This window comes from Drosophila biarmipes, chromosome 2L (genome assembly GCF_025231255.1).
Source record: "Drosophila biarmipes strain raj3 chromosome 2L, RU_DBia_V1.1, whole genome shotgun sequence".
In the NCBI taxonomy this organism is placed as follows: Eukaryota; Metazoa; Arthropoda; class Insecta; order Diptera; family Drosophilidae; genus Drosophila; species Drosophila biarmipes.
Window position 1 is genome coordinate 4,427,234 of NC_066612.1, and position 25,407 is coordinate 4,452,640.

At 47.0% G+C, this 25,407-nt stretch overlaps 1 protein-coding gene across 1 annotated transcript; it reads right to left on the reverse strand.

Annotated features, from left to right (window-relative positions):
- Positions 1-415: 415 nt before the first annotated feature.
- On the reverse strand, positions 416-25,167 carry LOC122818816 (mucin-17-like). The gene is made up of 12 exons (XM_050884943.1): positions 18,572-25,167; positions 17,695-18,502; positions 16,375-17,373; positions 15,907-16,053; positions 15,318-15,789; positions 14,985-15,152; positions 14,652-14,819; positions 14,319-14,528; positions 13,695-14,153; positions 13,332-13,589; positions 750-13,196; positions 416-561 (listed from the first exon to the last, which is right to left on the reverse strand). The coding sequence occupies exons 1-12, from the start codon at positions 25,165-25,167 to the stop codon at positions 416-418; spliced, it is 22,878 nt and encodes a 7,625-aa protein (XP_050740900.1).
- Positions 25,168-25,407: the final 240 nt, after the last annotated feature.

Consider the following 25,407-nt stretch of genomic DNA (forward strand, 5'->3'; position numbering starts at 1 on the left):
GTATTACTTAAATATGTTATTTATTTACACATACTTTACACATTTACAATTTGTTACTCAATTTTATAATTAAAACTTTCTTGAATTGTTGTTTAATTTGCCAATTATTTGTGACACATTTGACCTAACGTTTTTTAATACCTAGAATACTGATACTTTATTATGTAGCACACAACGGATCTAACATGTAATTTATTTTATGGAGGGTTGCTCATTTGTACTGTTTAAAGACCGCCAAAAGAAGCTGGGGAGCCCAGCAAAAGGATTCGGCAATTGTGGCAGAGGTGGAAGATTGGGGAGTGATATTTCTGGTAAGGATATTGATGTCAAATTAAGTACCGGCAATTGTGGAAGTGGAGGAAGTGGTGGAAGCGGTGGCAACGCAGGTGGCCGAGGTAGGGGCAATGATGTTAAATTAAGTTGTGGCAGTTGTGGAAGTTGTGGCAGTTGTGGAAGTGGTGGCAGTTGTGGAAGTGGTGGCAGTTGTGGAAGTGGTGGCGGTGGGGGCAATGGTGGCAACGGAGGCAACGCAGGTGGTAGAGGTGGCAAAGGAAGAGGAAACTGTGGAAGAGGTAGAGGAGGCCAGGGCAGTGGCAATGGCAGAGGGGGAAGATTTGGCAGTGGAAGGAAAGACTGGCCGGGATTAGCGGGCCTGTGATGATGAATATGGTGGTGTTGGTGGACTGTTGTGGTCCTTGCTGTCGTTGGCTCAGTTATATATTTAATGGTTGTTGTTGGTTCTGCTGTACTTTTCACAGTAGTCGCCTTCTGGGTTGTGGGCTCGGTTATGGCTTTGGTTGTAGTTGCCCTTGTGGTTAGTGGTTCTGTGGTAGTCTTTTCGGTTGTTGATGTCTTACTAGTTGTCTTTGCGGTTGTTGGCTGCGTAGAAGTCTTCTGGGATGTTGATGTTTCAGTAGAAGGCTCTATTGTCCTTGCTGTCGTTGGCTCTGTTGTAGATTGAGTTGTGGTTGTCTTCTGAATTGTGGAGTTCTCAGTGGTTGGTTCTGCTGTAGTTTTTACGGTAGTCGCCTTCTGTGTGGTTGGCTCGGTTGTGGCTTTTGTTGACGTTGCCCTTGTGGTTGTCGGCCCTGTGGTAGTCTTCTCGGTAGTTGATGTTTTAGTGGTTGCCTTAGCGGTTGTTGGTTCTGTAGTCGACTTTTCGGTTGTTGATGTTGCAGTAGTTGTTTTTGCGATTGTTGGCTGTGTAGAAGTCTTTTCAGTTGTTGATGTTTTAGTAGAAGGCTCTGTTGTCCTTGCTGTCGTTGGCTTTGTTGTAGATTGAGTTGTGGTTGTCCTCTGAGTTGTGGAGTTCTCAGTGGTTGGTTCTGCTGTAGTTGTTACGGTAGTCGCCTTCTGTGTGGTTGGCTCGGTTGTGGCTTTGGTTGTCGTTGCCCTTGTGGTTGTCGGCCCTGTGGTAGTATTCTCGGTAGTTGATGTTTTGGTGGTTGCCTTAGCGGTTGTTGGTTCTGTAGTAGACTTTTCGGTTGTTGATGTTGCAGTAGTTGTTTTTGCGATTGTTGGCTGTGTAGAAGTCTTTTCAGTTGTTGATGTTTTAGTAGAAGGCTCTGTAGTCCTTGCTGTCGTTGGCTCTGTTGTAGATTTAGTTGTGGTTGTCTTCTGAGTTGTGGAGTTCTCAGTGGTTGGTTCTGCTGTAGTTGTTACGGTAGTCGCCTTCTGTGTGGTTGGCTCGGTTGTGGCTTTGGTTGTCGTTGCCCTTGTGGTTGTCGGCTCTGTGGTTGTCTTCTCGGTAGTTGATGTTTTGGTGGTTGCCTTAGCGGTTGTTGGTTCTGTAGTAGACTTTTCGGTTGTTGATGTTGCAGTAGTTGTTTTTGCGATTGTTGGCTGTGTAGAAGTCTTTTCAGTTGTTGATGTTTTAGTAGAAGGCTCTGTTGTCCTTGCTGTCGTTGGCTTTGTTGTAGATTGAGTTGTGGTTGTCCTCTGAGTTGTGGAGTTCTCAGTGGTTGGTTCTGCTGTAGTTGTTACGGTAGTCGCCTTCTGTGTGGTTGGCTCGGTTGTGGCTTTGGTTGTCGTTGCCCTTGTGGTTGTCGGCCCTGTGGTAGTATTCTCGGTAGTTGATGTTTTAGTGGTTGCTTTAGGGGTTGTTGGTTCTGTACTAGACTTTTCGGTTGTTGATGTGGCAGAAGTAGTCTTTGCGGTTGTTGACGTTTCAGTAGTTGCCATTGCGGTTGTTGCCTGTGTAGATGTTTCAGTAGTAGGCTCTGTTGTCCTTGCTGTCGTTGGCTCTGTTGTAGACTGAGTTGTGGTTGTCTTCTGAGTTGTGGAGTTCTCAGTGGTTGGTTCTGCTGTAGTTGTTACGGTAGTCGCCTTCTGTGTGGTTGGCTCGGTTGTGGCTTTGGTTGTCGTTGCCCTTGTGGTTGTCGGTTCTGTGGTTGTCTTACCGGTAGTTAATGTTTTGGTGGTTGCCTTAGCGGTTGTTGGTTCTGTAGTAGACTTTTCGGTTGTTGATGTTGCAGTAGTTGTTTTTGCGGTTGTTGGCTGTGTAGAAGTCTTTTCAGTTGTTGATGTTTTAGTAGAAGGCTCTGTTGTTCTTGCTGTCGTTGGCTCTGTTGTAGATTGAGTTGTGGTTGTCTTCTGAGTTGTGGAGCTCTCAGTGGTTGGTTCTGCTGTAGTTTTTACGGTAGTCGCCTTCTGTGTGGTTGGCTCGGTTGTGGCTTTGGTTGTCGTTGCCCTTGTGGTTGTCGGCTCTGTGGTAGTCTTCTCGGTAGTTGATGTTTTAGTGGTTGCCTTAGCGGTTGTTGGTTCTGTACTAGACTTTTCAGTTGTTGATGTGGCAGTAGTTGTCTTTGCGGTTGTTGACGTTTCAGTAGTTGCCTTTGCGGTTGTTGGCTGTGTAGATGTTTCAGTAGTAGGCTCTGTTGTCCTTGCTGTCGTTGGCTCTGTTGTAGATTGAGTTGTGGTTGTCTTCTGAGTTGTGGAGTTCTCAGTGGTTGGTTCTGCTGTAGTTTTTACGGTAGTCGCCTTCTGTGTGGTTGGCTCGGTTGTGGCTTTGGTTGATGTTGCCCTTGTGGTTGTCGGCCCTGTGGTAGTCTTCTCGGTAGTTGATGTTTTAGTGGTTGCCTTAGCGGTTGTTGGTTCTGTAGTAGTCCTTTCGGTTGTTGATGTTGCAGTAGTTGTTTTTGCGGTTATTGGCTGTGTAGAAGTCTTTTCGGTTGTTGATGTTTTAGTAGAAGGCTCTATTGTCCTTGCTGTCGTTGGCTCTGTTGTAGATTGAGTTGTGGTTGTCTTCTGAGTTGTGGAGTTCTCAGTGGTTGGTTTTGCTGTAGTTTTTACGGTAGTCGCCTTCTGTGTGGTTGGCTCGCTTGTGGCTTTTGTTGACGTTGCCCTTGTGGTTGTCGGCTCTGTGGTAGTCTTCTCGGTAGTTGATGTTTTAGTGGTTGCCTTAGCGGTTGTTGGTTCTGTACTAGACTTTTCAGTTGTTGATGTGGCAGTAGTTGTCTTTGCGGTTGTTGACGTTTCAGTAGTTGCCTTTGCGGTTGTTGGCTGTGTAGATGTTTCAGTAGTAGGCTCTGTTGTCCTTGCTGTCGTTGGCTCTGTTGTAGATTGAGTTGTGGTTGTCTTCTGAGTTGTGGAGTTCTCAGTGGTTGGTTCTGCTGTAGTTGTTACGGTAGTCGCCTTCTGTGTGGTTGGCTCGGTTGTGGCTTTGGTTGATGTTGCCCTTGTGGTTGTCGGCCCTGTGGTAGTCTTCTCGGTAGTTGATGTTTTAGTGGTTGCCTTAGCGGTTGTTGGTTCTGTAGTAGTCCTTTCGGTTGTTGATGTTGCAGTAGTTGTTTTTGCGGTTATTGGCTGTGTAGAAGTCTTTTCGGTTGTTGATGTTTTAGTAGAAGGCTCTGTTGTCCTTGCTGTCGTTGGCTTTGTTGTAGATTGAGTTGTGGTTGTCTTCTGAGTTGTGGAGCTCTCAGTGGTTGGTTCTGCTGTAGTTTTTACGGTAGTCGCCTTCTGTGTGGTTGGCTCGGTTGTGGCTTTGGTTGTCGTTGCCCTTGTGGTTGTCGGCTCTGTGGTAGTCTTCTCGGTAGTTGATGTTTTAGTGGCTGCCTTAGCGGTTGTTGGTTCTGTACTAGACTTTTCAGTTGTTGATGTGGCAGTAGTTATCTTTGCGGTTGTTGACGTTTCAGTAGTTGCCTTTGCGGTTGTTGGCTGTGTAGATGTTTCAGTAGTAGGCTCTGTTGTCCTTGCTGTCGTTGGCTCTGTTGTAGATTGAGTTGTGGTTGTCTTCTGAGTTGTGGAGTTCTCAGTGGTTGGTTCTGCTGTAGTTTTTACGGTAGTCGCCTTCTGTGTGGTTGGCTCGGTTGTGGCTTTGGTTGATGTTGCCCTTGTGGTTGTCGGCCCTGTGGTAGTCTTCTCGGTAGTTGATGTTTTAGTGGTTGCCTTAGCGGTTGTTGGTTCTGTAGTAGTCTTTTCGGTTGTTGATGTCTTACTAGTTGTCTTTGCGGTTGTTGGCTGCGTAGAAGTCTTCTGGGATGTTGATGTTTCAGTAGAAGGCTCTATTGTCCTTGCTGTCGTTGGCTTTGTTGTAGATTGAGTTGTGGGTGTCCTCTGAGTTGTGGAGCTCTCAGTGGTTGGTTCTGCTGTAGTTGTTACGGTAGTCGCCTTCTGTGTGGTTGGCTCGGTTGTGGCTTTGGTTGTCGTTGCCCTTGTGGTTGTCGGCCCTGTGGTAGTCTTCTCGGTAGTTGATGTTTTAGTGGTTGCTTTAGGGGTTGTTGGTTCTGTACTAGACTTTTCAGTTGTTGATGTGGCAGAAGTAGTCTTTGCAGTTGTTGACGTTTCAGTAGTTGCCATTGCGGTTGTTGCCTGTGTAGATGTTTCAGTAGTAGGCTCTGTTGTCCTTGCTGTCGTTGGCTCTGTTGTAGACTGAGTTGTGGTTGTCTTCTGAGTTGTGGAGTTCTCAGTGGTTGGTTCTGCTGTAGTTGTTACGGTTGTCACCTTCTGTGTGGTTGGCTCGGTTGTGGCTTTGGTTGTCTTTGCCCTTGTGGTTGTCGGTTCTGTGGTTGTCTTACCGGTAGTTGATGTTTTGGTGGTTGCCTTAGCGGTTGTTGGTTCTGTAGTAGACTTTTCGGTTGTTGATGTTGCAGTAGTTGTTTTTGCGATTGTTGGCTGTGTAGAAGTCTTTTCAGTTGTTGATGTTTTAGTAGAAGGCTCTGTTGTTCTTGCTGTCGTTGGCTCTGTTGTAGATTGAGTTGTGGTTGTCTTCTGAGTTGTGGAGCTCTCAGTGGTTGGTTCTGCTGTAGTTTTTACGGTAGTCGCCTTCTGTGTGGTTGGCTCGGTTGTGGCTTTGGTTGTCGTTGCCCTTGTGGTTGTCGGCTCTGTGGTAGTCTTCTCGGTAGTTGATGTTTTAGTGGTTGCCTTAGTGGTTGTTGGTTCTGTACTAGACTTTTCAGTTGTTGATGTGGCAGTAGTTGTCTTTGCGGTTGTTGACGTTTCAGTAGTTGCCTTTGCGGTTGTTGGCTGTGTAGATATTTCAGTAGTAGGCTCTGTTGTCCTTGCTGTCGTTGGCTCTGTTGTAGATTGAGTTGTGGTTGTCTTCTGAGTTGTGGAGCTCTCAGTGGTTGGTTCTGCTGTAGTTTTTACGGTAGTCGCCTTCTGTGTGGTTGGCTCGGTTGTGGCTTTGGTTGATGTTGCCCTTGTGGTTGTCGGCTCTGTGGTAGTCTTCTCGGTAGTTGATGTTTTAGTGGTTGCCTTAGCGGTTGTTTGTTCTGTACTAGACTTTTCAGTTGTTGATGTGGCAGTAGTTGTCTTTGCGGTTGTTGACGTTTCAGTAGTTGCCTTTGCGGTTGTTGGCTGTGTAGATGTTTCAGTAGTAGGCTCTGTTGTCCTTGCTGACGTTGGCTCTGTTGTAGATTGAGTTGTGGTTGTCTTCTGAGTTGTGGAGCTCTCAGTGGTTGGTTCTGCTGTAGTTTTTACGGTAGTCGCCTTCTGTGTGGTTGGCTCGGTTGTGGCTTTGGTTGTCGTTGCCCTTGTGGTTGTCGGCTCTGTGGTAGTCTTCTCGGTAGTTGATGTTTTAGTGGTTGCCTTAGCGGTTGTTGGTTCTGTACTAGACTTTTCAGTTGTTGATGTGGCAGTAGTTGTCTTTGCGGTTGTTGACGTTTCAGTAGTTGCCTTTGCGGTTGTTGGCTGTGTAGATGTTTCAGTAGTAGGCTCTGTTGTCCTTGCTGTCGTTGGCTCTGTTGTAGATTGAGTTGTGGTTGTCTTCTGAGTTGTGGAGTTCTCAGTGGTTGGTTCTGCTGTAGTTTTTACGGTAGTCGCCTTCTGTGTGGTTGGCTCGGTTGTGGCTTTGGTTGATGTTGCCCTTGTGGTTGTCGGCCCTGTGGTAGTCTTCTCGGTAGTTGATGTTTTAGTGGTTGCCTTAGCGGTTGTTGGTTCTGTAGTAGTCCTTTCGGTTGTTGATGTTGCAGTAGTTGTTTTTGCGGTTATTGGCTGTGTAGAAGTCTTTTCGGTTGTTGATGTTTTAGTAGAAGGCTCTATTGTCCTTGCTGTCGTTGGCTCTGTTGTAGATTGAGTTGTGGTTGTCTTCTGAGTTGTGGAGTTCTCAGTGGTTGGTTTTGCTGTAGTTTTTACGGTAGTCGCCTTCTGTGTGGTTGGCTCGCTTGTGGCTTTTGTTGACGTTGCCCTTGTGGTTGTCGGCTCTGTGGTAGTCTTCTCGGTAGTTGATGTTTTAGTGGTTGCCTTAGCGGTTGTTGGTTCTGTACTAGACTTTTCAGTTGTTGATGTGGCAGTAGTTGTCTTTGCGGTTGTTGACGTTTCAGTAGTTGCCTTTGCGGTTGTTGGCTGTGTAGATGTTTCAGTAGTAGGCTCTGTTGTCCTTGCTGTCGTTGGCTCTGTTGTAGATTGAGTTGTGGTTGTCTTCTGAGTTGTGGAGTTCTCAGTGGTTGGTTCTGCTGTAGTTTTTACGGTAGTCGCCTTCTGTGTGGTTGGCTCGGTTGTGGCTTTGGTTGATGTTGCCCTTGTGGTTGTCGGCCCTGTGGTAGTCTTCTCGGTAGTTGATGTTTTAGTGGTTGCCTTAGCGGTTGTTGGTTCTGTAGTAGTCCTTTCGGTTGTTGATGTTGCAGTAGTTGTTTTTGCGGTTATTGGCTGTGTAGAAGTCTTTTCGGTTGTTGATGTTTTAGTAGAAGGCTCTATTGTCCTTGCTGTCGTTGGCTCTGTTGTAGATTGAGTTGTGGTTGTCTTCTGAGTTGTGGAGTTCTCAGTGGTTGGTTCTGCTGTAGTTTTTACGGTAGTCGCCTTCTGTGTGGTTGGCTCGGTTGTGGCTTTGGTTGATGTTGCCCTTGTGGTTGTCTGCCCTGTGGTAGTCTTCTCGGTAGTTGATGTTTTGGTGGTTGCCTTAGCGGTTGTTGGTTCTGTAGCAGACTTTTCGGTTGTTGATGTTGCAGTAGTTGTTTTTGCGATTGTTGGCTGTGTAGAAGTCTTTTCAGTTGTTGATGTTTTAGTAGAAGGCTCTGTTGTCCTTGCTGTCGTTGGCTTTGTTGTAGATTGAGTTGTGGTTGTCCTCTGAGTTGTGGAGCTCTCAGTGGTTGGTTCTGCTGTAGTTGTTACGGTAGTCGCCTTCTGTGTGGTTGGCTCGGTTGTGGCTTTGGTTGATGTTGCCCTTGTGGTTGTCGGCCCTGTGGTAGTCTTCTCGGTAGTTGATGTTTTAGTGGTTGCCTTAGCGGTTGTTGGTTCTGTAGTAGTCCTTTCGGTTGTTGATGTTGCAGTAGTTGTTTTTGCGGTTGTTGACGTTTCATTAGTTGCCTTTGCGGTTGTTGGCTGTATAGATGTTTCAGTAGTAGGCTCTGTAGTCCTTGCTGTCGTTGGCTCTGTTGTAGATTGAGTTGTGGTTGTCTTCTGAGTTGTGGAGTTCTCAGTGGTTGGTTCTGCTGTAGTTGTTACGGTAGTCGCCTTCTGTGTGGTTGGCTCGGTTGTGGCTTTGGTTGATGTTGCCCTTGTGGTTGTCGGCCCTGTGGTAGTCTTCTCGGTAGTTGATGTTTTGGTGGTTGCCTTAGCGGTTGTTGGTTCTGTAGCAGACTTTTCGGTTGTTGATGTTGCAGTAGTTGTTTTTGCGATTGTTGGCTGTGTAGAAGTCTTTTCAGTTGTTGATGTTTTAGTAGAAGGCTCTGTTGTCCTTGCTATCGTTGGCTTTGTTGTAGATTGAGTTGTGGTTGTCCTCTGAGTTGTGGAGCTCTCAGTGGTTGGTTCTGCTGTAGTTGTTACGGTAGTCGCCTTCTGTGTGGTTGGCTCGGTTGTGGCTTTGGTTGATGTTGCCCTTGTGGTTGTCGGCCCTGTGGTAGTCTTCTCGGTAGTTGATGTTTTAGTGGTTGCCTTAGCGGTTGTTGGTTCTGTAGTAGTCCTTTCGGTTGTTGATGTTGCAGTAGTTGTTTTTGCGGTTATTGGCTGTGTAGAAGTCTTTTCGGTTGTTGATGTTTTAGTAGAAGGCTCTATTGTCCTTGCTGTCGTTGGCTCTGTTGTAGATTGAGTTGTGGTTGTCTTCTGAGTTGTGGAGTTCTCAGTGGTTGGTTCTGCTGTAGTTTTTACGGTAGTCGCCTTCTGTGTGGTTGGCTCGGTTGTGGCTTTGGTTGATGTTGCCCTTGTGGTTGTCTGCCCTGTGGTAGTCTTCTCGGTAGTTGATGTTTTGGTGGTTGCCTTAGCGGTTGTTGGTTCTGTAGCAGACTTTTCGGTTGTTGATGTTGCAGTAGTTGTTTTTGCGATTGTTGGCTGTGTAGAAGTCTTTTCAGTTGTTGATGTTTTAGTAGAAGGCTCTGTTGTCCTTGCTGTCGTTGGCTTTGTTGTAGATTGAGTTGTGGTTGTCCTCTGAGTTGTGGAGCTCTCAGTGGTTGGTTCTGCTGTAGTTGTTACGGTAGTCGCCTTCTGTGTGGTTGGCTCGGTTGTGGCTTTGGTTGATGTTGCCCTTGTGGTTGTCGGCCCTGTGGTAGTCTTCTCGGTAGTTGATGTTTTAGTGGTTGCCTTAGCGGTTGTTGGTTCTGTAGTAGTCCTTTCGGTTGTTGATGTTGCAGTAGTTGTTTTTGCGGTTGTTGACGTTTCATTAGTTGCCTTTGCGGTTGTTGGCTGTATAGATGTTTCAGTAGTAGGCTCTGTAGTCCTTGCTGTCGTTGGCTCTGTTGTAGATTGAGTTGTGGTTGTCTTCTGAGTTGTGGAGTTCTCAGTGGTTGGTTCTGCTGTAGTTGTTACGGTAGTCGCCTTCTGTGTGGTTGGCTCGGTTGTGGCTTTGGTTGATGTTGCCCTTGTGGTTGTCGGCCCTGTGGTAGTCTTCTCGGTAGTTGATGTTTTGGTGGTTGCCTTAGCGGTTGTTGGTTCTGTAGCAGACTTTTCGGTTGTTGATGTTGCAGTAGTTGTTTTTGCGATTGTTGGCTGTGTAGAAGTCTTTTCAGTTGTTGATGTTTTAGTAGAAGGCTCTGTTGTCCTTGCTATCGTTGGCTTTGTTGTAGATTGAGTTGTGGTTGTCCTCTGAGTTGTGGAGCTCTCAGTGGTTGGTTCTGCTGTAGTTGTTACGGTAGTCGCCTTCTGTGTGGTTGGCTCGGTTGTGGCTTTGGTTGATGTTGCCCTTGTGGTTGTCGGCCCTGTGGTAGTCTTCTCGGTAGTTGATGTTTTAGTGGTTGCCTTAGCGGTTGTTGGTTCTGTAGTAGTCCTTTCGGTTGTTGATGTTGCAGTAGTTGTTTTTGCGGTTGTTGACGTTTCATTAGTTGCCTTTGCGGTTGTTGGCTGTATAGATGTTTCAGTAGTAGGCTCTTTAGTCCTTGCTGTCGTTGGCTCTGTTGTAGATTGAGTTGTGGTTGTCTTCTGAGTTGTGGAGTTCTCAGTGGTTGGTTCTGCTGTAGTTGTTACGGTAGTCGCCTTCTGTGTGGTTGGCTCGGTTGTGGCTTTGGTTGTCGTTGCCCTTGTGGTTGTCGGCTCTGTGGTTGTCTTCTCGGTAGTTGATGTTTTGGTGGTTGCCTTAGCGGTTGTTGGTTCTGTAGTAGACTTTTCGGTTGTTGATGTTGCAGTAGTTGTTTTTGCGATTGTTGGCTGTGTAGAAGTCTTTTCAGTTGTTGATGTTTTAGTAGAAGGCTCTGTTGTCCTTGCTGTCGTTGGCTTTGTTGTAGATTGAGTTGTGGTTGTCCTCTGAGTTGTGGAGCCCTCAGTGGTTGGTTCTGCTGTAGTTGTTACGGTAGTCGCCTTCTGTGTGGTTGGCTCGGTTGTGGCTTTGGTTGATGTTGCCCTTGTGGTTGTCGGCCCTGTGGTAGTCTTCTCGGTAGTTGATGTTTTAGTGGGTGCCTTAGCGGTTGTTGGTTCTGTAGTAGACTTTTCGGTTGTTGATGTTGCAGTAGTTGTTTTTGCGGTTGTTGGCTGTGTAGAAGTCTTTTCAGTTGTTGATGTTTTAGTAGAAGGCTCTGTTGTTCTTGCTGTCGTTGGCTCTGTTGTAGATTGAGTTGTGGTTGTCTTCTGAGTTGTGGAGCTCTCAGTGGTTGGTTCTGCTGTAGTTTTTACGGTAGTCGCCTTCTGTGTGGTTGGCTCGGTTGTGGCTTTGGTTGTCGTTGCCCTTGTGGTTGTCGGCTCTGTGGTAGTCTTCTCGGTAGTTGATGTTTTAGTGGTTGCCTTAGCGGTTGTTGGTTCTGTACTAGACTTTTCAGTTGTTGATGTGGCAGTAGTTGTCTTTGCGGTTGTTGACGTTTCAGTAGTTGCCTTTGCGGTTGTTGGCTGTGTAGATGTTTCAGTAGTAGGCTCTGTTGTCCTTGCTGTCGTTGGCTCTGTTGTAGATTGAGTTGTGGTTGTCTTCTGAGTTGTGGAGTTCTCAGTGGTTGGTTCTGCTGTAGTTTTTACGGTAGTCGCCTTCTGTGTGGTTGGCTCGGTTGTGGCTTTGGTTGATGTTGCCCTTGTGGTTGTCGGCCCTGTGGTAGTCTTCTCGGTAGTTGATGTTTTAGTGGTTGCCTTAGCGGTTGTTGGTTCTGTAGTAGTCCTTTCGGTTGTTGATGTTGCAGTAGTTGTTTTTGCGGTTATTGGCTGTGTAGAAGTCTTTTCGGTTGTTGATGTTTTAGTAGAAGGCTCTATTGTCCTTGCTGTCGTTGGCTCTGTTGTAGATTGAGTTGTGGTTGTCTTCTGAGTTGTGGAGTTCTCAGTGGTTGGTTTTGCTGTAGTTTTTACGGTAGTCGCCTTCTGTGTGGTTGGCTCGCTTGTGGCTTTTGTTGACGTTGCCCTTGTGGTTGTCGGCTCTGTGGTAGTCTTCTCGGTAGTTGATGTTTTAGTGGTTGCCTTAGCGGTTGTTGGTTCTGTACTAGACTTTTCAGTTGTTGATGTGGCAGTAGTTGTCTTTGCGGTTGTTGACGTTTCAGTAGTTGCCTTTGCGGTTGTTGGCTGTGTAGATGTTTCAGTAGTAGGCTCTGTTGTCCTTGCTGTCGTTGGCTCTGTTGTAGATTGAGTTGTGGTTGTCTTCTGAGTTGTGGAGTTCTCAGTGGTTGGTTCTGCTGTAGTTTTTACGGTAGTCGCCTTCTGTGTGGTTGGCTCGGTTGTGGCTTTGGTTGATGTTGCCCTTGTGGTTGTCGGCCCTGTGGTAGTCTTCTCGGTAGTTGATGTTTTGGTGGTTGCCTTAGCGGTTGTTGGTTCTGTAGCAGACTTTTCGGTTGTTGATGTTGCAGTAGTTGTTTTTGCGATTGTTGGCTGTGTAGAAGTCTTTTCAGTTGTTGATGTTTTAGTAGAAGGCTCTGTTGTCCTTGCTGTCGTTGGCTTTGTTGTAGATTGAGTTGTGGTTGTCCTCTGAGTTGTGGAGCTCTCAGTGGTTGGTTCTGCTGTAGTTGTTACGGTAGTCGCCTTCTGTGTGGTTGGCTCGGTTGGGGCTTTGGTTGATGTTGCCCTTGTGGTTGTCGGCCCTGTGGTAGTCTTCTCGGTAGTTGATGTTTTAGTGGTTGCCTTAGCGGTTGTTGGTTCTGTAGTAGTCCTTTCGGTTGTTGATGTTGCAGTAGTTGTTTTTGCGGTTGTTGACGTTTCATTAGTTGCCTTTGCGGTTGTTGGCTGTATAGATGTTTCAGTAGTAGGCTCTGTAGTCCTTGCTGTCGTTGGCTCTGTTGTAGATTGAGTTGTGGTTGTCTTCTGAGTTGTGGAGTTCTCAGTGGTTGGTTCTGCTGTAGTTGTTACGGTAGTCGCCTTCTGTGTGGTGGGCTCGGTTGTGGCTTTGGTTGTCGTTGCCCTTGTGGTTGTCGGCTCTGTGGTTGTCTTCTCGGTAGTTGATGTTTTGGTGGTTGCCTTAGCGGTTGTTGGTTCTGTAGTAGACTTTTCGGTTGTTGATGTTGCAGTAGTTGTTTTTGCGGTTGTTGGCTGTGTAGAAGTCTTTTCAGTTGTTGATGTTTTAGTAGAAGGCTCTGTTGTTCTTGCTGTCGTTGGCTCTGTTGTAGATTGAGTTGTGGTTGTCTTCTGAGTTGTGGAGCTCTCAGTGGTTGGTTCTGCTGTAGTTTTTACGGTAGTCGCCTTCTGTGTGGTTGGCTCGGTTGTGGCTTTGGTTGTCGTTGCCCTTGTGGTTGTCGGCTCTGTGGTAGTCTTCTCGGTAGTTGATGTTTTAGTGGTTGCCTTAGCGGTTGTTGGTTCTGTACTAGACTTTTCAGTTGTTGATGTGGCAGTAGTTGTCTTTGCGGTTGTTGACGTTTCAGTAGTTGCCTTTGCGGTTGTTGGCTGTGTAGATGTTTTAGTAGAAGGCTCTGTTGTCCTTGCTGTCGTTGGCTCTGTTGTAGATTGAGTTGTGGTTGTTTTCTGAGTTGTGGAGTTCTCAGTGGTTGGTTCTGCTGTAGTTTGTACGGTAGTCGCCTTCTGTGTGGTTGGCTCGGTTGTGGCTTTGGTTGTCGTTGCCCTTGTGGTTGTCGGCTCTGTGGTTGTCTTCTCGGTAGTTGATGTTTTGGTGGTTGCCTTAGCGGTTGTTGGTTCTGTAGTAGACTTTTCGGTTGTTGATGTTGCAGTAGTTGTTTTTGCGGTTGTTGGCTGTGTAGAAGTCTTTTCAGTTGTTGATGTTTTAGTAGAAGGCTCTGTTGTTCTTGCTGTCATTGGCTCTGTTGTAGATTGAGTTGTGGTTGTCTTCTGAGTTGTGGAGCTCTCAGTGGTTGGTTCTGCTGTAGTTTTTACGGTAGTCGCCTTCTGTGTGGTTGGCTCGGTTGTGGCTTTGGTTGTCGTTGCCCTTGTGGTTGTCGGCTCTGTGGTAGTCTTCTCGGTAGTTGATGTTTCAGTGGTTGCCTTAGCGGTTGTTGATTCTGTACTAGACTTTTCAGTTGTTGACGTTTCAGTAGTTGCCTTTGCGGTTGTTGGCTGTGTAGATGTTTCAGTAGTAGGCTCTGTTGTCCTTGCTGTCGTTGGCACTGTTGTAGATTGAGTTGTGGTTGTCTTCTGAGTTGTGGAGTTCTCAGTGGTTGGTTCTGCTGTAGTTTTTACGGTAGTCGCCTTCTGTGTGGTTGGCTCGGTTGTGGCTTTGGTTGATGTTGCCCTTGTGGTTGTCGGCCCTGTGGTAGTCTTCTCGGTAGTTGATGTTTTAGTGGTTGCCTTAGCGGTTGTTGGTTCTGTAGTAGTCCTTTCGGTTGTTGATGTTGCAGTAGTTGATTTTGCAGTTGTTGACGTTTCAGTAGTTGCCCCTGCGGTTGTTGGCTGTGTAGATGTTTCAGTAGTAGGCTCTGTTGTCCTTGCTGTCGTTGGCTCTGTTGTAGATTGAGTTGTGGTTGTCTTCTGAGTTGTGGAGCTCTCAGTGGTTGGTTCAGCTGTAGTTTTTACGGTAGTCGCCTTCTGTGTGGTTGGCTCGGTTGTGGCTTTGGTTGATGTTGCCCTTGTGGTTGTCGGACCTGTGGTAGTCTTCTCGGTAGTTGATGTTTTAGTGGTTGCCTTAGCGGTTGTTGGTTCAGTAGTAGTCCTTTCGGTTGTTGATGTTGCAGTAGTTGTTTTTGCGATTATTGGCTGTGTAGAAGTCTTTTCGGTTGTTGATGTTTTAGTAGAAGGCTCTGTTGTCCTTGCTGTCGTTGGCTCTGTTGTAGATTGAGTTGTGGTTGTCTTCTGAGTTGTCGAGCTCTCAGTGGTTGGTTCAGCTGTAGTTTTTACGGTAGTCGCCTTTTGTGTGGTTGGCTCGGTTGTGGCTTTGGTTGTCGTTGCCCTTGTGGTTGTCGGCTCTGTGGTAGTCTTCTCGGTAGTTGATGTTTTAGTGGTTGCCTTAGCGGTTGTTGGTTCTGTACTAGACTTTTCAGTTGTTGATGTGGCAGTAGTTGTCTTTGCGGTTGTTGACGTTTCAGTAGTTGCCCCTGCGGTTGTTGGCTGTGTAGATGTTTCAGTAGTAGGCTCTGTTGTCCTTGCTGTCGTTGGCTCTGTTGTAGATTGAGTTGTGGTTGTCTTCTGAGTTGTGGAGTTCTCAGTGGTTGGTTCTGCTGTAGTTTTTACGGTAGTCGCCTTCTGTGTGGTTGGCTCGGTTGTGGCTTTGGTTGTCGTTGCCCTTGTGGTTGTCGGCTCTGTGGTTGTCTTTTCGGTAGTTGATGTTTTGGTGGTTGCCTTAGCGGTTGTTGGTTCTGTAGTAGACTTTTCGGTTGTTGATGTTGCAGTAGTTGTCTTTGCGGTGGTTGACGTTTCAGTAATTCCCTTTGCGGTTGTTGGCTGTGTAGATGTTTCAGTAGTAGGCTCTGTTGTCCTTGCTGTCGTTGGCTCTGTTGTAGATTGAGTTGTGGTTGTCTTCTGAGTTGTGGAGTTCTCAGTGGTTGGTTCTGCTGTAGTTGTTACGGTTGTCGCCTTCTGTGTGGTTGGCTCGGTTGTGGCTTTGGTTGTCGTTGCCCTTGTGGTTGTCGGCTCTGTGGTAGTCTTCTCGGTAGTTGATGTTTTGGTGGTTGCCTTAGCGGTTGTTGGCTCTGAAGTAGACTTTTCGGTTGTTGATATTGCAGTAGTTGTCTTTGCGGTGCTGGACGTTTCAGTAATTGCCTGTGCGGTTGTTGGCTGTGTAGATGTTTCAGTAGTAGGCTCTGTTGTCCTTGCTGTCGTTGGCTCTGATGTAGATTGAGTTGTGGTTGTCTTCTGAGTTGTGGAGTTCTCAGTGGTTGGTTCTGCTGTAGTTGTTACGGTAGTCGCCTTCTGTGTGGTTGGCTCGGTTGTGGCTTTGGTTGTCGTTGCCCTTGTGGTTGTCGGCTCTGTGGTAGTCTTCTCGGTAGTTGATGTTTTAGTGGTTGCCTTAGCGGTTGTTGGTTCTGTACTAGACTTTTCAGTTGTTGATGTGGCAGTAGTTGTCTTTGCGGTTGTTGACGTTTCAGTAGTTGCCTTTGCTGTTGTTGGCTGTGTAGATGTTTCAGTAGTAGGCTCTGTTGTCCTTGCTGTCGTTGGCTCTGTTGTAGATTGAGTTGTGGTTGTCTTCTGAGTTGTGTAGTTCTCAGTGGTTGGTTCTGCTGTAGTTTTTACGGTAGTCGCCCTCTGTGTGGTTGGCTCGGTTGTGGCTTTGGTTGTCGTTGCCCTTGTGGTTGTCGGCTCTGTGGTAGTCTTCTCGGTAGTTGATGTTTTGGTGGTTGCCTTAGCGGTTGTTGGCTCTGAAGTAGACTTTTCCGTTGTTGATATTGCAGTAGTTGTCTTTGCGGTTGTTGACGTTTCAGTAATTGCCTTTGCGGTTGTTGGCTGTGTAGATGTTTCAGTAGTAGGCTCTGTTGTCCTTGCTGTCGTTGGCTCTGTTGTAGATTGAGTTGTGGTTGTCTTCTGAGTTGTGGAGTTCTCAGTGGTTGGTTCTGCTGTAGTTGTTACGGTAGTCGCCTTCTGTGTGGTTGACTCGGTTGTGGCTTTGGTTGTCGTTGCCCTTGTGGTTGTCGGCTCTGTGGTAGTCTTCTCGGTAGTTGATGTTATAGTAGTTGCCTTAGCGGTTGTTGGTTCTGTACTAGACTTTTCAGTTGTTGATGTGGCAGTAGTTGTCTTTGCGGTTGTTGACGTTTCAGTAGTTGCCTTTGCGGTTGTTGGCTGTGTAGATGTTTCAGTAGTAGGCTCTGTTGTCCTTGCTGTCGTTGGCTCTGTTGTAGATTGAGTTGTGGTTGTCTTCTGAGTTGTGGAGTTCTCAGTGGTTGGTTCTGCTGTAGTTTTTACGGTAGTCGCCTTCTGTGTGGTTGGCTCGGTTGTGGCTTTGGTTGTCGTTGCCCTTGTGGTTGTCGGCCCTGTGGTAGTCTTCTCGGTAGTTGATGTTTTAGTGGTTGCCTTAGCGGTTGTTGGTTCTGTAGTAGACTTTTCGGTTGTTGATGTTGCAGTAGTTGTTTTTGCGGTTGTTGGCTGTGTAGAAGTCTTTCCGGTTGTTGATGTTTTAGTAGAAGGCTCAGCAAGGACAGCTGTCGTTGGCTCTGTTGTAGATTGAGTTGTGGTTGTCTTCTGAGCTGTGGAGTTCTCAGTGGTTGGTTCTGCTGTAGTTGTTACGGTAGTCACCTTCTGTGTGGTTGGCTCGGTTGTGGCTTTGGTTGTCGTTGCCCTTGTGGTTGTCGGCTCTGTGGTAGTCTTCTCGGTAGTTGATGTTTTGGTGGTTGCCTTAGCGGTTGTTGGCTCTGAAGTAGACTTTTCGGTTGTTGATATTGCAGTAGTTGTCTTTGCGGTTGTTGACGTTTCAGTAATTGCCTTTGCGGTTGTTGGCTGTGTAGATGTTTCAGTAGTAGGCTCTGTTGTCCTTGCTGTCGTTGGCTCTGTTGTAGATTGAGTTGTGGTTGTCTTCTGAGTTGTGTAGTTCTCAGTGGTTGGTTCTGCTGTAGTTTTTACGGTAGTCGCCCTCTGTGTGGTTGGCTCGGTTGTGGCTTTGGTTGTCGTTGCCCTTGTGGTTGTCGGCTCTGTGGTAGTCTTCTCGGTAGTTGATGTTTTGGTGGTTGCCTTAGCGGTTGTTGGCTCTGAAGTAGACTTTTCCGTTGTTGATATTGCAGTAGTTGTCTTTGCGGTTGTTGACGTTTCAGTAATTGCCTTTGCGGTTGTTGGCTGTGTAGATGTTTCAGTAGTAGGCTCTGTTGTCCTTGCTGTCGTTGGCTCTGTTGTAGATTGAGTTGTGGTTGTCTTCTGAGTTGTGGAGTTCTCAGTGGTTGGTTCTGCTGTAGTTGTTACGGTAGTCGCCTTCTGTGTGGTTGACTCGGTTGTGGCTTTGGTTGTCGTTGCCCTTGTGGTTGTCGGCTCTGTGGTAGTCTTCTCGGTAGTTGATGTTATAGTAGTTGCCTTAGCGGTTGTTGGTTCTGTACTAGACTTTTCAGTTGTTGATGTGGCAGTAGTTGTCTTTGCGGTTGTTGACGTTTCAGTAGTTGCCTTTGCGGTTGTTGGCTGTGTAGATGTTTCAGTAGTAGGCTCTGTTGTCCTTGCTGTCGTTGGCTCTGTTGTAGATTGAGTTGTGGTTGTCTTCTGAGTTGTGGAGTTCTCAGTGGTTGGTTCTGCTGTAGTTTTTACGGTAGTCGCCTTCTGTGTGGTTGGCTCGGTTGTGGCTTTGGTTGTCGTTGCCCTTGTGGTTGTCGGCCCTGTGGTAGTCTTCTCGGTAGTTGATGTTTTAGTGGTTGCCTTAGCGGTTGTTGGTTCTGTAGTAGACTTTTCGGTTGTTGATGTTGCAGTAGTTGTTTTTGCGGTTGTTGGCTGTGTAGAAGTCTTTCCGGTTGTTGATGTTTTAGTAGAAGGCTCTGTTGTCCTTGCTGTCGTTGGCTCTGTTGTAGATTGAGTTGTGGTTGTCTTCTGAGCTGTGGAGTTCTCAGTGGTTGGTTCTGCTGTAGTTGTTACGGTAGTCACCTTCTGTGTGGTTGGCTCGGTTGTGGCTTTGGTTGTCGTTGCCCTTGTGGTTGTCGGCTCTGTGGTAGTCTTCTCGGTAGTTGATGTTTTGGTGGTTGCCTTAGCGGTTGTTGGCTCTGAAGTAGACTTTTCGGTTGTTGATATTGCAGTAGTTGTCTTTGCGGTTGTTGACGTTTCAGTAATTGCCTTTGCGGTTGTTGGCTGTGTAGATGTTTCAGTAGTAGGCTCTGTTGTCCTTGCTGTCGTTGGCTCTGTTGTAGATTGAGTTGTGGTTGTCTTCTGAGTTGTGGAGCTCTCAGTGGTTGGTTCTGCTGTAGTTTTTACGGTAGTCGCCTTCTGTGTGGTTGGCTCGGTTGTGGCTTTGGTTGTCGTTGCCCTTGTGGTTGTCGGCTCTGTGGTAGTCTTCTCGGTAGTTGATGTTTTAGTGGTTGCCTTAGCGGTTGTTGGTTCTGTAGTAGACTTTTCAGTTGTTGATGTGGCAGTAGTTGTCTTTGCGGTTGTTGACGTTTCAGTAGTTGCCTTTGCGGTTGTTGGCTGTGTAGATGTTTCAGTAGTAGGCTCTGTTGTCCTCGCTGTCGTTGAATCTGTTGTAGATTGAGCTGTGGTTGTTTTCTGAGTTGTGGAGTTCTCAGTGGTTGGTTCTGCTGTAGTTGTTACGGTAGTCGCCCTCTGTGTGGTTGGCTCGGTTGTGGCTTTGGTTGTCGTTGCCCTTGTGGTTGTCGGCTCTGTGGTAGTCTTCTCGGTAGTTGATGTTTTAGTGGTTGCCTTAGCGGTTGTTGGTTCTGTACTAAACTTTTCAGTTGTTGATGTGGCAGTAGTTGTCTTTGCGGTTGTTGACGTTTCAGTAGTTGCCTTTGCGGTTGTTGGCTGTGTAGATGTTTCAGTAGTAGGCTCTGTTGTCCTTGCTGTCGTTGGCTCTGTTGTAGATTGAGTTGTGGTTGTCTTCTGAGTTGTGGAGTTCTCAGTGGTTGGTTCTGCTGTAGTTGTTACGGTAGTCGCCCTCTGTGTGGTTGGCTCGGTTGTGGCTTTGGTTGTCGTTGCCCTTGTGGTTTTCGGCCCTGTGGTAGTCTTCTCGGTAGTTGATGTTTTAGTGGTTGCCTTAGCGGTTGTTGGTTCTGTACTAGACTTTTCAGTTGTTGATGTGGCAGTAGTTGTCTTTGCGGTTGTTGACGTTTCAGTAGTTGCCTTTGCGGTTGTTGGCTGTGTAGATGTTTCAGTAGTAGGCTCTGTTGTCCTTGCTGTCGTTGGCTCTGTTGTAGATTGAGTTGTGGTTGTTTTCTGAGTTGTGGAGTTCTCAGTGGTTGGTTCTGCTGTAGTTGTTACGGTAGTCGCCCTCTGTGTGGTTGGCTCGGTTGTGGCTTTGGTTGTCGTTGCCCTTGTGGTTGTCGGCTCTTTGGTAGTCTTCTCGGTAGTTGATGTTCTAGTGGTTGCCTTAGCAGTTGTTGGCTCTGAAGTAGACTTTTCGGTTGTTGATGTTGCAGTAGTTGTTTTTGCGGTTGTTGGCTGTGTAGAAGTCTTTTCGGTTGTTGATGTTTTAGTAGAAGGCTCTGTTGTCCTTGCTGTCGTTGGCTCTGTTGTAGATTGAGTTGTGGTTGTCCTCTGAGTTGTGGAGCTCTCAGTGGTTGGTTCTGCTGTAGTTGTTACGGTAGTTGCCTTCTGTGTGATTGGCTCGGTTGTGGCTTTGGTTGTCGTTGCCCTTGTGGTTGTCGGCTCTGTGGTAGTCTTCTCGGTAGTTGATGTTTTGGTGGTTGCCTTAGCGGTTGTTGGCTCTGAAGTAGACTTTTCGGTTGTTGATATTGCAGTAGTTGTCTTTGCGGTTGTTGACGTTTCAGTAATTGCCTTTGCGGTTGTTGGCTGTGTAGATGTTTCAGTAGTAGGCTCTGTTGTCCTTGCTGTCGTTGGCTCTGTTGTAGATTGAGTTGTGGTTGTCTTCTGAGTTGTGGAGCTCTCAGTGGTTGGTTCTGCTGTAGTTTTTACGGTAGTCGCCTTCTGTGTGGTTGGCTCGGTTGTGGCTTTGGTTGTGGTTGCCCTTGTGGTTGTTGGCTCTGTGGTAGTCTTCTCGGTAGTTGATGTTTTAGTGGTTGCCTTAGCGGTTGTTGGTTCTGTAGTAGACTTTTCAGTTGTTGATATGGCAGTAGTTGTCTTTGCGGTTGTTGACGTTTCAGTAGTTGCCTTTGCGGTTGTTGGCTGTGTAGATGTTTCAGTAGTAGGCTCTGTTGTCCTTGCTGTCGTTGGCTCTGTTGTAGATTGAGTTGTGGTTGTCTTCTGAGTTGTAGAGTTCTCAGTGGTTGGTTCTGCTGTAGTTGTTACAGTAGTCGCCCTCTGTGTGGTTGGCTCGGTTGTGGCTTTGGTTGTCGTTGCCCTTGTGGTTGTCGGCTCTGTGATAGTCTTCTCGGTAGTTGATGTTTTAGTGGTTGCCTTAGCGGTTGTTGGTTCTGTAGTAGACTTTTCAGTTGTTGATGTGGCAGTAGTTGTCTTTGCGGTTGTTGACGTTTCAGTAGTTGCCTTTGCTGTTGTTGGCTGTGTAGATGTTTCAGTAGTAGGCTCTGTTGTCCTTGCTGTCGTTGGCTCTGTTGTAGATTGAGTTGTGGTTGTCTTCTGAGTTGTAGAGTTCTCAGTGGTTGGTTCTGCTGTAGTTGTTACGGTAGTCGCCCTCTGTGTGGTTGGCTCGGTTGTGGCTTTGGTTGTCGTTGCCCTTGTGGTTGTCGGCTCTGTGGTAGTCTTCTCGGTAGTTGATGTTCTACTGGTTGCCTTAGCAGTTGTTGGCTCTGAAGTAGACTTTTCGGTTGTTGATGTTGCAGTAGTTGTTTTTGCGGTTGTTGACGTTTCAGTAGTTGCCTTTGCGGTTGTTGGCTGTGTAGATGTTTCAGTAGTAGGCTCTGTTGTCCTTGCTGTCGTTGGCTCTGTTGTAGATTGAGTTGTGGTTGTCTTCTGAGCTGTGGAGTTCTCAGTGGTTGGTTCTGCTGTAGTTGTTACAGTAGTCGCCCTCTGTGTGGTTGGCTCGGTTGTGGCTTTGGTTGTCGTTGCCCTTGTGGTTGTCGGCTCTGTGGTAGTCTTCTCGGTAGTTGATGTTTTAGTGGTTGCCTTAGCGGTTGTTGGTTCTGTAGTAGACTTTTCAGTTGTTGATGTGGCAGTAGTTGTCTTTGCGGTTGTTGACGTTTCAGTAGTTGCCTTTGCGGTTGTTGGCTGTGTAGATGTTTCAGTAGTAGGCTCTGTTGTCCTTGCTGTCGTTGGCTCTGTTGTAGATTGAGTAGTGGTTGTCTTCTGAGTTGTAGAGTTCTCAGTGGTTGGTTCTGCTGTAGTTGTTACAGTAGTCGCCCTCTGTGTGGTTGGCTCGGTTGTGGCTTTGGTTGTCGTTGCCCTTGTGGTTGTCGGCTCTGTGGTAGTCTTCTCGGTAGTTGATGTTCTACTGGTTGCCTTAGCAGTTGTTGGCTCTGAAGTAGACTTTTCGGTTGTTGATGTTGCAGTAGTTGTTTTTGCGGTTGTTGGCTGTGTAGAAGTCTTTTCGGTTGTTGATGTTTTAGTAGAAGGCTCTGTTGTCCTTGCTGTCGTTGGCTCTGTTGTAGATTGAGTTGTGGTTGTCCTCTGAGTTGTGGAGCTCTCAGTGGTTGGTTCTGCTGTAGTTGTTACGGTAGTCGCCTTCTGTGTGATTGGCTCGGTTGTGGCTTTGGTTGTCGTTGCCCTTGTGGTTGTCGGCTCTGTGGTAGTCTTCTCGGTAGTTGATGTTTTGGTGGTTGCCTTAGCGGTTGTTGGCTCTGAAGTAGACTTTTCGGTTGTTGATATTGCAGTAGTTGTCTTTGCGGTTGTTGACGTTTCAGTAATTGCCTTTGCGGTTGTTGGCTGTGTAGATGTTTCAGTAGTAGGCTCTGTTGTCCTTGCTGTCGTTGGCTCTGTTGTAGATTGAGTTGTGGTTGTCTTCTGAGTTGTGGAGTTCTCAGTGGTTGGTTCTGCTGTAGTTGTTACGGTAGTCGCCCTCTGTGTGGTTGGCTCGGTTGTGGCTTTGGTTGTGGTTGCCCTTGTGGTTGTCGGCTCTGTGGTAGTCTTCTCGGTAGTTGATGTTTTAGTGGTTGCCTTAGCGGTTGTTGGTTCTGTAGTAGACTTTTCAGTTGTTGATGTGGCAGTAGTTGTCTTTGCGGTTGTTGACGTTTCAGTAGTTGCCTTTGCGGTTGTTGGCTGTGTAGATGTTTCAGTAGTAGGCTCTGTTGTCCTCGCTGTCGTTGGCTTTGTTGTAGATTGAGTTGTGGTTGTCTTCTGAGTTGTGGAGTTCTCAGTGGTTGGTTCTGCTGTAGTTGTTACGGTAGTCGCCCTCTGTGTGGTTGGCTCGGTTGTGGCTTTGGTTGTCGTTGCCCTTGTGGTTGTCGGCTCTGTGGTAGTCTTCTCGGTAGTTGATGTTTTAGTGGTTGCTTTAGCGGTTGTTGGTTCTGTACTAGACTTTTCAGTTGTTGATGTGGCAGTAGTTGTCTTTGCGGTTGTTGACGTTTCAGTAGTTGCCTTTGCGGTTGTTGGCTGTGTAGATGTTTCAGTAGTAGGCTCCGTTGTCCTTGCTGTCGTTGGCTCTGTTGTAGATTGAGTTGTGGTTGTTTTCTGAGTTGTGGAGTTCTCAGTGGTTGGTTCTGCTGTAGTTGTTACGGTAGTCGCCCTCTGTGTGGTTGGCTCGGTTGTGGCTTTGGTTGTCGTTGCCCTTGTGGTTGTCGGCTCTGTGGTAGTCTTCTCGGTAGTTGATGTTTTAGTGGTTGCCTTAGCGGTTGTTGGTTCTGTACTAAACTTTTCAGTTGTTGATGTGGCAGTAGTTGTCTTTGCGGTTGTTGACGTTTCAGTAGTTGCCTTTGCGGTTGTTGGCTGTGTAGATGTTTCAGTAGTAGGCTCTGTTGTCCTTGCTGTCGTTGGCTCTGTTGTAGATTGAGTTGTGGTTGTTTTCTGAGTTGTGGAGTTCTCAGTGGTTGGTTCTGCTGTAGTTGTTACGGTAGTCGCCCTCTGTGTGGTTGGCTCGGTTGTGGCTTTGGTTGTCGTTGCCCTTGTGGTTGTCGGCTCTGTGGTAGTCTTCTCGGTAGTTGATGTTCTAGTGGTTGCCTTAGCAGTTGTTGGCTCTGAAGTAGACTTTTCGGTTGTTGATGTTGCAGTAGTTGTTTTTGCGGTTGTTGGCTGTGTAGAAGTCTTTTCGGTTGTTGATGTTTTAGTAGAAGGCTCTGTTGTCCTTGCTGTCGTTGTTGTTGTTACGGTAGTCGCCCTCTGTGTGGTTGGCTCGGTTGTGGCTTTGGTTGTCGTTGCCCTTGTGGTTGTCGGCTCTGTGGTAGTCTTCTCGGTAGTTGATGTTTTAGTGGTTGCCTTAGCGGTTGTTGGTTCTGTAGTAGACTTTTCAGTTGTTGATGTGGCAGTAGTTGTCTTTGCGGTTGTTGACGTTTCAGTAGTTGCCTTTGCGGTTGTTGGCTGTGTAGATGTTTCAGTAGTAGGCTCTGTTGTCCTCGCTGTCGTTGGCTTTGTTGTAGATTGAGTTGTGGTTGTCTTCTGAGTTGTGGAGTTCTCAGTGGTTGGTTCTGCTCTAGTTGTTACGGTAGTCGCCCTCTGTGTGGTTGGCTCGGTTGTGGCTTTGGTTGTCGTAGCCCTTGTGGTTTTCGGCCCTGTGGTAGTCTTCTCGGTAGTTGATGTTTTAGTGGTTGCTTTAGCGGTTGTTGGTTCTGTACTAGACTTTTCAGTTGTTGATGTGGCAGTAGTTGTCTTTGCGGTTGTTGACGTTTCAGTAGTTGCCTTTGCGGTTGTTGGCTGTGTAGATGTTTCAGTAGTAGGCTCCGTTGTCCTTGCTGTCGTTGGCTCTGTTGTAGATTGAGTTGTGGTTGTTTTCTGAGTTGTGGAGTTCTCAGTGGTTGGTTCTGCTGTAGTTGTTACGGTAGTCGCCCTCTGTGTGGTTGGCTCGGTTGTGGCTTTGGTTGTCGTTGCCCTTGTGGTTGTCGGCTCTGTGGTAGTCTTCTCGGTAGTTGATGTTTTAGTGGTTGCCTTAGCGGTTGTTGGTTCTGTACTAAACTTTTCAGTTGTTGATGTGGCAGTAGTTGTCTTTGCGGTTGTTGACGTTTCAGTAGTTGCCTTTGCGGTTGTTGGCTGTGTAGATGTTTCAGTAGTAGGCTCTGTTGTCCTTGCTGTCGTTGGCTCTGTTGTAGATTGAGTTGTGGTTGTTTTCTGAGTTGTGGAGTTCTCAGTGGTTGGTTCTGCTGTAGTTGTTACGGTAGTCGCCCTCTGTGTGGTTGGCTCGGTTGTGGCTTTGGTTGTCGTTGCCCTTGTGGTTGTCGGCTCTGTGGTAGTCTTCTCGGTAGTTGATGTTCTAGTGGTTGCCTTAGCAGTTGTTGGCTCTGAAGTAGACTTTTCGGTTGTTGATATTGCAGTAGTTGTCTTTGCGGTGGTTGGCTTTTCAGTAATTGCCTTTGCGGTTGTTGGCTGTGTAGATGTTTCAGTAGTAGGCTCTGTTGTCCTCTGAGTTGTGGAGTTCTCAGTGGTTGGTTCTGCTGTAGTTGTTACGGTAGTCGCCTTCTGTGGGGTTGGCTCGGTTGTGGCTTTGGTTGTCGTTGCCCTTGTGGTTGTCGGCTCTGTGGTAGTCTTCTCGGTAGTTGATGTTTTGGTGGTTGCCTTACCGGTTGTTGGTTCTGTAGTAGACTTTTCGGTTGTTGATGTTTTAGTAGAAGGCTCTGTTGCCCTTGCTGTCGTTGGCTCTGTTGTAGATTTAATGGTGGTTGTCTTCTGAGTTGTGGAGTTCTCAGTGGTTGGTTCTGCTGCAGTTTTTACGGTAGTCGCCGTCTGTGTTGTTGGTTGGGTTGTGGCTTTGGTTGATGTTGCCCTTGTGGTTGTCGGCTCTGTGGTAGTCTTCGCGGTAGTTGATGTTTTGGTGGTTGCCTTAGCGGTTGTTGGTTCTGTAGTCGACTTTTCGGTTGTTGATGTGGCAGTAGTTGTTTTAATGGTTGTTGGCTGTGTAGAAGTCTTTTCGGTTGTTGATGTTTCAGTAGTAGGCTCTGTTGTCCTTGCTGTCGTTGGCTCTGTTGTAGATTGAGTTGTGGTTGTCTTCTGAGTTGTGGAGTTCTCAGTGGTTGGTTCTGTTGTAGTTTTTATAGTAGTCGCCTTCTGTGTTGTTGGTTCGGTTGTGGCTTTGGTTGATGTTTCCCTTGTGGTTGTCGGCTCTGTGGTAGTCTTCTCGGTAGTTGATGTTTTGGTGGTTGCCTTAGCGGTTGTTGGTTCTGTAGTAGACTTTTCGGTTGTTGATTCGGCAGTAGTTGTCTTTGCGGTTGTTGGCTGTGTATATGTTTCAGTAGTAGGCTCTGTTGTCCTTGCTGTCGTTGGCTCTGTTGTAGATTGAGTTGTGGTTGTCTTCTGAGTTGTGAAGTTCTGAGGGGTTGGTTCTTCAGTAGTTTCTACAGCAGTGGTGGTTGACCCAAAACATTCCGCCAAAGAAGGATTTTTCGAACAGATATCAGCATTATCCGGGTAGTCCATATAGTCTTGTGTAGACTTTTTTACTGATTCGGTCTTTTTTGTTTGACTTTCATGCAGAGCTGCATGGACAGCTCCGTAGAAAGCAAAGAAAATTAGGCATCTTAATATTTCCTGCATTGGAAAAATAAATTGAGTTGCATTTCCTTAAATTCATGCCGACTTACCATGACAACTTTTCGAGCAAGACTCTGGACATTTGAACCTCAACTGGCGCTTAAATAGGAGGGCTTCGTATTGCAG